This window comes from Talaromyces amestolkiae, assembly GCF_001896365.1.
Source record: "Talaromyces amestolkiae strain CIB chromosome Unknown scaffold15.1, whole genome shotgun sequence".
NCBI lineage: Eukaryota > Fungi > Ascomycota > Eurotiomycetes > Eurotiales > Trichocomaceae > Talaromyces > Talaromyces amestolkiae.
Genome location: NW_024468051.1, coordinates 861,801 through 875,477, shown reverse-complemented (window position 1 = coordinate 875,477; position 13,677 = coordinate 861,801). Strand labels below are relative to the sequence as shown.

Sequence of the window (13,677 nt, the reverse complement as noted above, 5' to 3'; positions counted from 1 at the left end):
CTGGGTACCTTTGACATTAGCGAGATATATTCATTGATTGCTGGGTGCATTGCCATCTTTCTTCTTACATTTCGCCTATCCCATACCGTCTTCCATTATCTGTATCCGAGGCTTGAGCATGTAGTGCACGGTCTCAATCTTCCACGACCACGCAGCCGTCTTTCGAGATTTCTTCCCAGGAGTTGGTCCCGGATCGTTCTTATGGTGATATACCTCGGTGGCACGGTAGCAAGTAACGTGATCCATGTTTCAACTCTCGCCGAAGCCAGTTCCCGGGCAGCTAAGCTTTGTCTTGCAAACATCGTTCCTCTAATGGTGTGCAGTCATGAGGTCGCAGCTCATCTTTTTGGACTGTCTCTTGAATTGTTTCATGGCGTCCACCGATTGTTGGGAACAATGGCATTGCTTCAAGGCCTCGCCCACGTGGTGTATGAGGTAGCGTCGTCTCCAGTGAATTTCCGCGATAGCACTGTGGTGTACGGGGTTTCTGTATGTTCTTGATCATGTTCTACTGGGCGGTACTGAAATGATTACTGATAGGCATCAATAATTTTCGCATCGCTCATGTTATCATCCATCTTCAAGACACGCGTCTACGAGCTGTTTACGCAATTACATCGTGTCTGTGCTTTGGGTCTCGTATTTACAACTTGGAGGCACATTCACAATAAGTCAACATTATCCACATGGTGCATCGCCAGTGCCGCTGCCGTATATGCTCTTACATCCGTGATTCAGGTCTTACGGATCGCAGTTCGCAATCTAGCATTGTCGAGACGTGCAGAATGTCTGATCAATCATCAGGGAAATAATATAGAGGTCATCGTGTTTCCAGCTCGCACATGGACGGTTCGAGCAGGAGAGAGGGTCAATCTCAGTATCCCTAGTGCGGGACTGTTGTCTGCCTTTCAAATGCACCCTTTTGTGATTACGTGGTGGAACAACAATGAGTCCGGGGAGATGGAATCATTCACGCTGCTCGTGAAACCGCGTTCAGGATTCACCAACAGGCTGAAGATGCTACCTAGCACTCGTTATCGAGTGTGGATTGACGGTCCATACGGGCCGGATCGAGACCTTGGCACACCCATATCTGACTATGGTCATATCTTCATGGTTGCCACCGGAATTGGTATTGGGGCTCAGATCCCTTACATCAAACAACTCTTGGAGGGCTATCGGCGCGGAGTTGTACGGACTCAAAAAATTGTCCTGATATGGCAGATGGACTTGGAAGGTGCGTCTGAGGACTACAAGTGGCTCGGTATCTGGTACTAAACTGTCTGTAGCGGATTACGATGACGTACAGGATTGGCTGCAAGAGCTTGTCTCTGAGGACAGCGGATATGTGAGTCACCCCAAAGTCGTGCGGCGATTTGCTAACAGGGTGTGAGCATTTTCGAGTACGCATATTCAACCCTTCTCTACGATCATCTCAAGATCCGCATGACGTTGGTCAGCACGAGTTGATCAAAATCTGGGGAGGGAATGTCGATTGGCGAGAGGAACTGCGCGAAGAACTGCAAAAGCAGGTGGGCAATATGCTGATAACAGGTACAACCGGGTCTCCATGTAAGCAGTGAATAGCTGACAGTATCTAGTGTCTGCAAACGCGGGTGTTCGTGACGTTTTTCGGAGAATGGCTCGAAAGCATCAATCGGTGGACCTGCTGGAGCTGGAGTTCCAGCCGTGGGAGTGGAAGCGTAGCTTTTGGTCGTATTTTTGAGGTTCTACCCGTCTAGAAGAAAACTCAACGAATCGGCAATCTGAGTTACAAAGGATCAAACACGGAATTTTTATTACTCAAAGTGTGGGAATAAATGTATAGCGTTATCTAGCATCGAATTCAAACCAGAAATTGTAATAGTCAACAAGGGACAACTGTAATTGCCAGGAAAGAATTATCAGTAACTGCTGGTGAATGTCCATTGAAGTTGCTGAGGTTGCGACCAAGTCTGAAAGTGACTGAGATGACCATTGCGGGCAGATTGCTGAACATCTCTCGGAGACGTTGGAATCAGTCGCAAGATAAGGTTGCAAAGACGCACGGAAAATCGAAATCGGTAAGTATCGAAAGAAGAGCTAATCTTGTATTCGGTAGAAGGGCGCATCGGTCATGTTCAAATCTTCATGACCGTCTTTGTTTGTGGTAGTTTTGGATTGATTTGAACAATCTGCGGTTGTTGGTGAACAAATCTTGGTTCTTTTGTTCCAGCGCGCCGATTTGAAGAGCGATTTTTTGTAGGTTTTGCTGAGAGGCAACAGCAATTGATTGCTCGGGTTCGATGGTCTTTAACCCCATCCGCTCGAATAGGAGCGACAAGCTGGTTTCAGAAGCCATGTGAGTTTGAAATAATCGGTGTCCAAGAACAGACCGTGTCTGTGAAGTTTAAGGGCGGACGATTTTGGTGTGTGTTATGGGTTACCGTTCCCGTTTGGTGTGACAAGTAGTAAACCAGAAATGAACGCTTTATCTATATATTGGTGTCCACATCTTGGTTAGAGAACCCTGCTAACCACTCTCAAACATGACGCCAATCCTGCACTCACATGCGTCGACACCCAGGGCTGATACTCAAATCGTGGTTCGAACCCGATACATGATCATGCTCGAAGAATGTGATCGCAGAATCCCACTCAGTCACAAGACTTTAGCAGCGGTTTCACAGTGGATTCTCCTAGCGGGTTACTTGGTGATTCCCGGCACGTTCACTTCCCTTCAGCGATCCAACTTACTGAGTGGCGCCTCGGCCACAATCGTTCAGATGGTTAAAAMCCCGCCACTGTTAGCGATTGCATGCATGTGTTTTGTCTTCGGAGCAGCTGCATTGGTATGGCTCACATGGAGATGGCGGTATAACTACATCTGGCTCTCTCAGTTATTTCGGTCCGTAGCCTATCCTGATTTACGTTCCAGCTACTGACCCTATAGCCCTACGATCCTGAATGCGTTTGCCGGCTTTCTGACCACGCTGGTCAATATTTATTCCGCGCAAGATGGAGACTGGTCTATCATGGCACTTCTGACCGTGATTCTAACCGTCGTGGTGATGGTCATGTCCGCGACAGCGACCGCGTACTTTCGTTACGTGAGATTGGCGGATATTGAAAGAGAACATGAGCAAGAAACGAGACATGTTGCCCTTCTGCGTTGGCGAACAGAAATCCAGAATGGGTTGTAACCGCCCGGACACTTTGTACGCGACAGTCTAGGTGACTGATCAAAACCTATCCGGAACGTGACTGGAATTATTATAAAATGACCATCTCCCCTTGTCCTCAAATGACAATTTATCACTGTCTTTACTGCCATCGAGACAGTGTGGCAAATAATCAAAATGGCGCTTGTTCAATCCGTGGAAATTCCGCAGACACTTGTAGATGCCTTTAAAGAGAAGATCAAGGATGGCAAGGCTATCTCTACCGGGCTTTTCACGCCGGAAAGTACTCCAGAGCCACCACAACTGCCTTCAAAGAAAAACAATGCCGAAATACGAGCCAAACGGATCGCAGCTCTCATTCAGAGCATTGAGGACAATGATACCGATTTCGGCATCCTAGGTGTTTGGACCACCGCGGCCTTCCATTCTCGAGTACCAGCCCTTAAAAAGGCACTCGATAAGGAAACATCGGAGGAGGCCAAAAAGGCCCTTCAAAGTATGTGATGCGGGGCGGTACAGACAATGGCTGATTATATCTAGAGGTCGAGCAGGCAGAGATTACTCTTGCGGAGAAGGTTGCCGCGTCCAAAGCGGCCATTAATAGGGCCCTCGAGAACCCGGATATGGCCCTTGTAGATTTATTGGAAGTCAGGGATGATGACGACCGAGACGTGAAGCTTGCAAGTTGGAAGTGGCTCCTCAGTCCAGAATGGAACAAAGAACCTGAGGCAGACAAGGCGAGGCACAGTATGCAAATCTCGGACTCAGTTTTCTGTCTCCAGCTGACCGCGTACAGTACTGTTGGATGCCATCAAAGCGTACGACGGGGAGGATGACGACATGGCAAGCGGCAGTGATGATGACGAGGTGGAGGAAGACGAGCAGCCCTTGCCCGAGACAAAGAAAATTGTCCCCAGCTCATTTTTATCTGAGCTGATGGGCTCAAAGAGTGTGTCTACCAAGATTGGTGTCTCTGTCATCCCAGGATCGACAGTTGGTGGAGGCAAAATACTCCGCTATAATGAATACTTTGCACAGCGATCCAAAGGAGATGACAGCGCTGAAAAGGGGAAAAGACCGCCACGGTACAATTTCCTGGTGTGGAACGAAGGCGAATACTCCATGAAAACTGGCAAAGAGGTCGGCCAGACTGCGATCGATGGCTATTTCAGAGACGGCAAGGAAAGCAAGCTTAAGATAGGGGAGTACTATGGAGAGCGCCGCCATGGCATCACATACTCACGCAAATACTTCTCTGAGCTATTGGAGCGGTCCAGAAAAACGGGGATTGACACTCTCTTGTTTCTCGGTGCAGTGCGCAAGGCACCACGAACACCCTCTGGTAGGACCATGCCTCCAGAACACTGTATAATTGGTATACGTGATCCGGATATGAACGCCGAATGGTATGAAGTGTTCACTCGATCCGCTTGGACTAAGTTCTATGGCGATGAAGCGGGACATCGCTTTGATGAATACTGGAAAGAACGGGGTCAAAAGCCATCCTTTAGAGTAGCCTTGAAAGATGACGATACGAATACTGGGCAGGACTCGAATGTGGAAAACGCGGCACTGAGGAAAGAAATCGATCTGATTCGACAGGAGGTGAAAGAGATCAAATCCATGAAGGATGATATGGAAACCAGGATCATGGCTGAGATGCAGAAGATGACCGCCAATATCATGACTCAAATGAACGAAATGATGAAAAGCATGTCTGCAATGGTCAACAAAGAAGAGGTCAGCATGGAAGAGTAAAGATTAAGAATATTGGTCGTTGAACAACTGTATTGTTGATAGGTTTTTTGTTTTGTTAGGCAGATAGGTAGCAAAAGTTAATTTAAAATATGGTTTAGTTTGGTCTCATGTCGCCCTTCTTCATTCCTGCTGTAGAGGGTTCACTATGTCCATTAACAGACATCCTGTGGTGTCAGTGACATTAAGCTGATATCATGTTAGAAGTTCCGCGCGCCTAGAAAGATACACCACAGTGTAGTGACTGTATGGTCGCCTAGTCTATTCTCTCAAAAACGCATGAAGTATAAGTGGAGTTGAGATGTGTTGGAGGACGCGTAATTACAGCGGGAACTAGCCTAATCAAAGCGGCAAACGCTCTCAGGTCCCAGTATATCAGAGACACTTGAATTGATGGGGCCCCTTGAAAGAGTTGAGTAACAGGGGAGTCTTTGAGAGGTTGAAGACCAGTAAAGAGGCAGGGGGACTACGGAAGATGGACGCTGTTGAGATACTCGTGTTTAGTCTACCCTGAAATATCTACTATTTAAAGTACAGACAATGTACCTACTTCCTACCAAAAGTATCGTTTCCCTCAGCCATCTTTCTACTCGATGGAGATAAAAATTTCATCCGTTCTTCGAATCTCAGACAACGATAGCTGATTAAGCATTGCTTCATTCGGTTTCTGCGAGGTTCTGCGCTTCAATGAAGGCGTAATGGGAACACCTATCTCCTGTTTGCCGTGAAAGCTGGTTGCCCTTCTTTTGGAGCATAACGTCTCAATTAGAGGTATGCACGACGGGATACAAGCAGCAATAATAATCGAATTGGACTCAACACTGGACTAGGTCAGCGACGCCACATTCAAAGCATGATTCGGTTACTTAGTCCAAATAACGAGTTCTGATGTGCTATCTGTGTTATATGGTTAGCCGTGTAAGTTGGTCAGTCTGCTGACTTGACTCACAGGTCGGGTCAGATTCGTCTGCTAGTCCTGGAATATGAGTACATTTAACGACGGCCACGACAGCAGCACTTGGACGGATTAGTGTGTATTTCTGGAGATAACATCTCATGGTACTTACCAGGATCCTAGCGCAAAGGCAGCAAGGAGTAGAGCCTTTCTCCTGGTTGGCATCTGGAGATTCCACAGTCTCACTGCAGGATATAGTGCAAGGAAGATGTCCAGAATAGCCGAGAGTGCTACCCACAATTAGACTTGGATTAGGTGCATATAGGTAGACGCTGTGTTACCGCCTGCGAAGATGGAATAGTCCACCACGATACTAGGACTCCAGCACGTTCCCAGGCCGGGTATCCACATGGCTCTCATCGGGCTGCACTGCGCATAAAGTAGGATAATGCACCCACAAATGACCAAGCCGCTTCCCCCGACGAATGTCCACAGGAATATTCTCCAGCGCCGAGTCGGGTTGAAAATTCGACACAACAGAGCCACTACCCCTAATTTGGGCAGAACAAAGGATACGATGCCCGGAGCATACGCTGCTGTATTCAACATTGCTGCTCTTTCGAAATCGTGACGTGACAGCGTAGAGACATGCTCGCCATCACCGGCTGCGACAGCAGCTGTGACCAGACTAACGAATAGAAGACCAATTACCTGATGGTGTCAACTTCGAGCTGATGGACGAAAAATGGGATCCTTACCATAGAGGATGCGATGAAGTAATCATCAAGGCCAAGATTCCTTAAGATCTTGATTCGTGTAAACAACCTGGCAGCGACAAATAGTGTTGCAATTGACGTGGTCGTCCACATCGCAATGAGGATAGTTGGGCCTCTGTCTTGCGCCATGATACGTGATGTCGACCAAATGAAAAGTCATGGTACTGCCCTGTCTTTTATTTAATCGGTCTTAAAATATCACCGGTTACGCACGACTGTTTTATCCGGTTTGAATGTGGACCGCCTATGGTTCATGATGAGTTTCCAGACTGCAATCCCTGAATCATTCAGGAACGGTTTGATCCCAGACCGGAACCGGAACGGGAAATATGCACTAAAATCTAGTGTGAGTCTCCTGTATAAAGGGCCGGCTCTGGGACGTTTTTCAACGCTCTGATTCTTCATATTAGTGCATGTTCTCAAACAATGACCCTAAAGCCAGATGAATCTTCTTTTTCACCGGATGCAGTCGCGATCCAGGCCGGCGATGTAATTGCCGTGCCGCATCTGATTGGGGACATGCTCCCATATCGGGACCTCCGAATGGATGAGCATCATCGTCTACATCTGCTGCGAATCGCTCGCCTTCTTGTTCAGGCCTTAGAGACCCCACGGGAGACTATGATTCGACTATGTTGGGCAGAGGTGAGATTTTTCTGCCTGGCATGATTCTCCTTGGCTAACTATCTAGCCAACCCTATACGGGGCGATCCTGGCCGCGATCGACTGTGGAATTTTTTCCTACATGAGCGAGGCCCCGAACGGGCCCGTACCGGTCGAATATCTTGCTCGGGTCACTGAGACGGATCCAGTTCTAACCAGTCTGTCTTCGTTTCTGTATCGAGTCTGGTGATCTGATTTTAATCACTTGTGGCTGCAGGTCGGCTCATGAAACATCTTTCGGCAATGGGCATATTCCGAGAGAGCGCACCGGACCTCTATCTTGCCACGAATTTATCCAAAGCACTGGCTCTCTCCAAATACGCTGGTGGCTTTACTTGCATGTAGGACTAGCTTACTATCCTATGGAAAGCTCGTGACTGACAGCTGTTACTGTAGGGCGGAAGGGGCCATGAAAGCGATTTATAAGCTTCCGGAATTTTTTCGATCTACTCGATATCGCAACCCGGATGAGGCCACTGCAGGTCCTTTTCAGTTCGCCTATGGAACTTCTCAGCACTGGTTCGAATGGGTGTCAGATCGTCCGGCAACTTTACAGCAGTTCAACGAGCACATGAGCGCATATCATCAAGGTCGACCAAGTTGGATGGATCGCGACTTTTATCCTGTGGAGAATGACCTTCTCAACTTCGTGAAACCTGATCCGAATGCCGTCCTCGTGGTAGATATCGGCGGTGGATTCGGCCATGACCTACAAGAATTCCATCAAAAGCATCCGTCCGCCCCGGGAAGACTGATCGTGCAAGATAGGGCCGATGTAATTCAACAGGTTTCTAACCAACTGGGAAAAGTTGAGTTCATGGCTCACGACTTTTTTACTGAACAACCTATTAAAGGTCTGAATGAGCTTCTCGTTCCACTAGTCACCGCTAACCTCGTACAGGTGCTAGAGCGTATTATCTTCATTCGGTCCTACATGATTGGCCTGATGCAGAGTGCAAGCGTATTCTACGACACATCTCGGACGCAATGGCTCTCGGATACAGCAAACTACTCATCAACGAGAACGTTGTGCCTGACGAGAAGGCGGACTGGCAGATTACTGGGTTGGATTTGATGTTGATGACCCTTGCTTCTGCTCGGGAACGACGAGAAAGTGAATGGCGGCAACTTCTTACGGATGCAGGATTTAAGATTGTCGGTATTTGGAGTCATATCAACGGCGGGGAAAGTTTGATAGAGTGCCAGTTGGCATAAGGTATCAAGCTATCACAGGTATCATTCCGGCACATCATTGCTAAAATTACACTTAGCGACAGATTCTCGGAGCTAGTCGCAACTGAATGTACATCGTAGACTATGGCAGAGCTCGTAACTATAGATATTGTTTGCGGTCCTTAAGACTGAGAGCGGGACTGTGCGTCTACATTTCGTTTGGAATTTCTTAACCTCACTATGTGACCCTGTCTCATATCATCAGTATTATAGAGAAATACCATTTGCACTCGCAACGTTGTAGACCGATATTATCATGTGTTCCCAATTTGGTGTACCAACACCAACTGGTACTGGCACTGAACAGGATTTCTTACCACACAAGACGGTGCATACGACACCAAACAGATCGTCACAACTACTAGACTTAATGAGGCAGACTGATATCAAACAAGAACCTTGGCTAGCGCGAGTTGGTATCAATTCGAGTTGGTGTCAGTTCGAGTTGGTGTCAGTTCGAGTTGGGGTCAGTCCAAGTTGATCTCATTCCGAGTTGGTATCAGTCCGAGTTAATCTCACTCGGATTTGATCTTGTTCCAAGTTGATCTCATTCAAGTTGATCTAGTTCGAGTTGGTGATAGTTTGAGCTGGTATCAGCTAGAGTAAGTGTTAGTTAGAGTTAGTATTAATTAGAGTTGATTTTATCCTGAGTTGGTGTCAGTCCGAGTTAAACTCATTCCAAGCTGGACCTCGTTCCGAGTTAGTGTCAAGTTAGTATTAGTCCGAGTTAATCTTATCCAATTTAATCTTATCCAATTTAATCTTATTCAAGTTAATCTTAGTTCGAGTTGGTATCAGTTGGAGTTGATCTTATTCTGGGTTAGTATCAGCTCAAGTTAGTGTCAGTTCAAGTTAATCTCAATCCAAATTAATCTTATTCCAAGTCCGTGTCAGTCTGAGTTAATCTCATTCCGAGTGAATTTTATTCTAAGTTGATCTCTTTCTGAGTTGGTGTTAGTTCGAGCTGGTGTTACCGTAGTTTAAATTAATCTTATTCCGAGTTAGTGTCAGTCCGAGTTAATCTCATTCTAAATTGATCTCGTTCCGATTTAGTATCAGTTCAAGTTGGTATCAGTTAGAAATGATCTCATTCCGAGTAAGTGTTAGTTCGAGCTAGTGTTAGTTCGAGTTGATGTCAATTAGAGGTCTCCCGCAGCTGTCATTCAAACATTGCTAATTTCGAACGATTTCCTCTCTTCACTCGTTCCCGCTACGAGATCTAAATTTGTGTCAGATACTGTAATCGTATGTTTCATTCTTGTGCTACAAGTAGTGCCCATCAAGTTGGCCACTAATTTTACTTTTTTCCCCTTGTTTATGATGCTACACATTCATTAAGGTGCAGGTGTGCAAAACGGATTGCAGGTACCAAGTTCTGGCAAGCTTACGGGGTAGATTAGCGGAAACAGCACATATCATTCGAAGAGCCCGATTGATCAGAGCATATAAAGCATTGGCCAGTAGTGTTACGACCAACCAAGTATTCCTGACCGCGGCATTTAGATATCAGAACTCTGGGATGTCTCGAAAAGGGGCTTCCCGCAATACCATCCTTCCAAAGACATTGAGAGACTTGCATTCTAAGCAGGACATAACAAACCTTCCTCCTGATACTACAAAAACGATAGGTCAATCCCGCCCAGATGACCTTTTGTGGAAAGAAGAGGACCCCTCTACGAGATACCTCTTGTCTCATAAGTTCAATCAGGCAGGTGCAGGATGGATCGGTTTCGAAAACCGCCAAGGACTCCGCACAGTGTTTGTCAAAGTCGTCAAGGCCAACAGTCACCAGAAAATGCAATTCCACAAAACTGATCATATCAACCTCATCAACTTACAAGAGGTATTTCATTCAAAGAATGTCACGTACCTGATTTACGACTTTGATCGCTGCGATCTACCACTGTCGATGGTCCATGCCAGTCCAAATGTCAAATTCACCGAAGTTGACATCGCTATCGTCTGTCATCAAGTCCTTAGCGGTCTTCGGTATATCCATGAAAACCTCAAGATCAGCCATGGATCCATCAAACTTTCAGACCTCGTGCTAAGTCAGTCAGGACAAGTCAAAATCGGTATGATGCTCCTTCACCGCGTATGACGAAAAGCTGACCCTCTCTAGCCAATATTGGACAAAGCATGCTACAAGGCAAGTCATTGGAGAACAAAAGAGGAGATTTACAAGGAGTTGCGCTGGTTTTGATCCATTTGAAAAACCCCCACACGATTCTGGAAGATGGAAGAATGCATATCAACAATCCAAGAGACGTGTCGCGTGAAGCTCGCGAGTTCGTCGAGATGACCAAGAGCGCCACCTATCGAGAATTATTTCAAGTAAGTTCATTCTCGGGAAGGCGAACTGTAACTAACAGACAGCAAGTGCGATTTTCTCCTGAAAGCCCCTCCGGAACCAGCAGCGTGGTGTTTAAAGCCTCATAACCTGACTGCATTTCCGTTCGCTGAACGCTGGTATTTTATGCACGAGGAAAGCAGAGATTGGTCGAAATTGGAGTTATAGGGGTTCCAACATTCTTTTTGGGCAATATAATTAGACGATAGCCGGCTTCTGTTCTGCAAAGAAAATACTACGTGTGGTCATCATGGATACGAGGTCGTTAGATCTAGCAACATACTTTCGTGGATTCGCTAAAGTACAACTAGGCCACATTGTCAGTGATACATACAATGAGAAAAATGTGCGTCAATATCTTCGGTTTTTCAAAACCGGTCAATATTCGCGAGAAGACCCATTGCATACGATTGCAGTAACCATAGGGTCGGAGATCCTAGTTAACGCGGTCTCACAACATGGCATTGATGTGAACATACTATACGATCCACGAACGCCCCCGCTTCTCACTCTCGAGCAAGATATTCAATTGCCATGTCTCCAGGGGCGGGATCTTCTGGAAGCTGCTAAACGCTCTCTGGGCTTTGGAGAGAAGTGGTGGGTTGTCCGTCTCTATTCAGAAGGTAGGCTCAACCTGCCGACGACTAAAAACACGCTTACACCAGTGCTCAGATATTCCAACGCACCTCAAGCGGTACTTAAATGAGAGCTATCCGCTGTCATATCAATCTGCAGATTCTGAGATACTTCAGTCCTTGTGGTCCCAAGATAACCCAAGCGTCGTGGAATGGAAAGCAAAAACCGGCACAAGTTACACGTATGTCAGACGCGTTTACGAGAACCACGAACTGCGATATGCGATTGGTGCATTACTTCCATACACCGGGCTATGGAATTCATTTACACTCCGCAAGCTAGACTATGTGATAGGCTCSCGGAGCCYTGAGGKAATGTTCGAATATACAGTTCTGACTTTGGCTAACACAATTAGGAAATGGCACACTATTTACAGAAGGTTTATGGACAATGGTCGATCCTTGAAGCATCTATCGTCGATCCGACGTCCGTCAATCTGATCGAGGGTATGATGCCTTCATATTCCATCAGTGACCGGAGTCACATTCGTTCATTGATGGACGATGGTACTTTGTTTCCACGACTGGTGAATGATTCCGAGCGAATCAAGGTCAGGGATCACTTCTTAGCGGTGAAAGGAAGAGTTCTATCATTAAAACTTTTCTTCTCTGACGCCTCGCTCATCAAGCGAATTGCGCAGCCACTATGGCAGTTTTCAGGCAAAGAATCCGAGAGAACGTTACGCCAAGCATTACTTGGCTCGTGGGACCAAATACCGGGCGAAGCTATAACGGTTCAAAATACTGAATTCTACTTCGACAAGATCTCCCTTGATAGAGTAGTTTCCGAACTAGGACACCGGCACGCAGCCTGGACATCATACTTGCAACTCTGGATGTCTGCATTCCGTCATTTCATCGATCCGCGACGAGGAAGGGAGGGAGAAGAGCCTGGTGTACAGCCCTTGTTGGACATTCAAGGAAAAGCAGAATTTGAATTTACAGCCAATAAATTGGGATTTAACAAGCGATTTCCACGTTCCGCACGATACCCTGTTTTTCAATACATATCCAAAACATTGGCGAACAGCGATTCTGTGGACTCCGAAAGAGTAAGCAATGTCAGAAACAAGTTTGTCCAGGTCTTTCCAGAATCCCAAGATATCAGCCGCTCAAGGAAATCTCACCCTGAATGGAGCACTGATGTCGAGGAGAGAAAGGCCACGTCTCGAGCTGGGAGGCCTGAAATCAAGGAATATCGAAAGGTTCGCCAATACTTCTATTTGCAAATTATCGGTAATGATGATGAGTCGCTCAAGTCATACCCAACGGCCACTGCCGTTATGAGGGAGATGTTCTTCGACTTTTTTGGAAGATTCAGGCTGGAATCAATTTCGAGTCCTGTAGAGATGGAGCTTCATCCGACTGACTCGCCATCTGTTTATTCAGTCAGCACTGAATTGGCTGAACCGACTCCCGAACTTATCTTGGAAACAGCCGTTAACGAGACCCCAACTTTGGCAACGCAATCCCTGATACCGATGAATAACGTCATTATAGAATCCACACCGCCGAAAGCAGTGGGCTTTGAGGACGATGAGGACATAGGCCCACTTGCAGAATTGTGTTATATTTCGCATCACCGCGGAAGCCGTGAGATAATCCAGACGTGGTACTACAGCCATGATCCAGACCTGGTAGTGCTATTCTTGTTTGATCGAAGAGCTTTCTATAAATTTCGACGAGACTCTAGTAAGGAGCTCAGAGACCGAGTCCACTATTTGGCGCAGGAAAATTACTTTTGTGCAATCTGCGATGATGTAAGATCTATACCATACGAGGAGACTGTCGCAGAGCTGTTGAAGTATAGTCTTTTGTTGGTTGGATCCATAGACGGCCCTACAAGGACTATAGGTCGTGAAGGAGGGTTGACTCGGAAGGATCTTGAACAATATGTTGTCAGTTTTGATCCTAAGACAGGAAAAAGAAGGCTGGCTTCGGTAGATCATACAAATGTATAGTTCACAATGTACAACTGCTGCAAATGTATGCTTTTCACAAATGTACAACCTCCACAAATGTAAAACCCTTACAAATGTAACCCTTTTGCAAATGTACGCTTTTCACAAATGTAAATCTCTTACATATGTACCACTTTTACAAATGTAGACCTGTTACAAATGTRAAYSTCTTACAAATGTAARTCTCTTACATATGTACAACTTTTACAAACGTAAACCTCTTACAAATGTGAATGTCTTACAAATGT

The 13,677-nt window shown here is 46.3% G+C and overlaps 5 protein-coding genes across 5 annotated transcripts; 4 read left to right on the top strand and 1 right to left on the bottom strand.

The window, feature by feature from the left end:
* Positions 1 to 912: 912 nt before the first annotated feature.
* Positions 913 to 1,726, top strand: BHQ10_007510 (uncharacterized protein; the record flags this gene model as incomplete). The annotated part of the gene is made up of 4 exons (XM_040880214.1): positions 913 to 1,237; positions 1,290 to 1,348; positions 1,395 to 1,554; positions 1,602 to 1,726. The coding sequence occupies 4 exons, from the start codon at positions 913 to 915 to the stop codon at positions 1,724 to 1,726; spliced, it is 669 nt and encodes a 222-aa protein (XP_040736013.1).
* An 802-nt stretch (positions 1,727 to 2,528) lies between these two features.
* BHQ10_007509 (uncharacterized protein) lies at positions 2,529 to 3,182 on the top strand (the record flags this gene model as incomplete). Its single annotated transcript, XM_040880212.1, has 2 exons — positions 2,529 to 2,887; positions 2,933 to 3,182. 2 exons carry the CDS (start codon positions 2,529 to 2,531, stop codon positions 3,180 to 3,182), a joined length of 609 nt encoding a protein of 202 aa, XP_040736012.1.
* A 156-nt stretch (positions 3,183 to 3,338) lies between these two features.
* BHQ10_007508 (uncharacterized protein) lies at positions 3,339 to 4,919 on the top strand (the record flags this gene model as incomplete). Its single annotated transcript, XM_040880211.1, has 3 exons — positions 3,339 to 3,657; positions 3,702 to 3,908; positions 3,958 to 4,919. 3 exons carry the CDS (start codon positions 3,339 to 3,341, stop codon positions 4,917 to 4,919), a joined length of 1,488 nt encoding a protein of 495 aa, XP_040736011.1.
* Positions 4,920 to 5,778: 859 nt separating this feature from the next.
* BHQ10_007507 (uncharacterized protein) lies at positions 5,779 to 6,716 on the bottom strand (the record flags this gene model as incomplete). Its single annotated transcript, XM_040880210.1, has 5 exons — positions 5,779 to 5,813; positions 5,866 to 5,933; positions 5,984 to 6,101; positions 6,153 to 6,522; positions 6,570 to 6,716. 5 exons carry the CDS (start codon positions 6,714 to 6,716, stop codon positions 5,779 to 5,781), a joined length of 738 nt encoding a protein of 245 aa, XP_040736010.1.
* A 297-nt stretch (positions 6,717 to 7,013) lies between these two features.
* Positions 7,014 to 13,429, top strand: BHQ10_007506 (uncharacterized protein; the record flags this gene model as incomplete). Its single annotated transcript, XM_040880209.1, has 11 exons — positions 7,014 to 7,232; positions 7,279 to 7,408; positions 7,468 to 7,591; positions 7,647 to 8,104; positions 8,152 to 8,409; positions 10,112 to 10,534; positions 10,606 to 10,817; positions 10,864 to 10,952; positions 11,158 to 11,456; positions 11,506 to 11,756; positions 11,825 to 13,429. 11 exons carry the CDS (start codon positions 7,014 to 7,016, stop codon positions 13,427 to 13,429), a joined length of 4,068 nt encoding a protein of 1,355 aa, XP_040736009.1.
* Between the last annotated feature and the right edge of the window lie 248 nt (positions 13,430 to 13,677).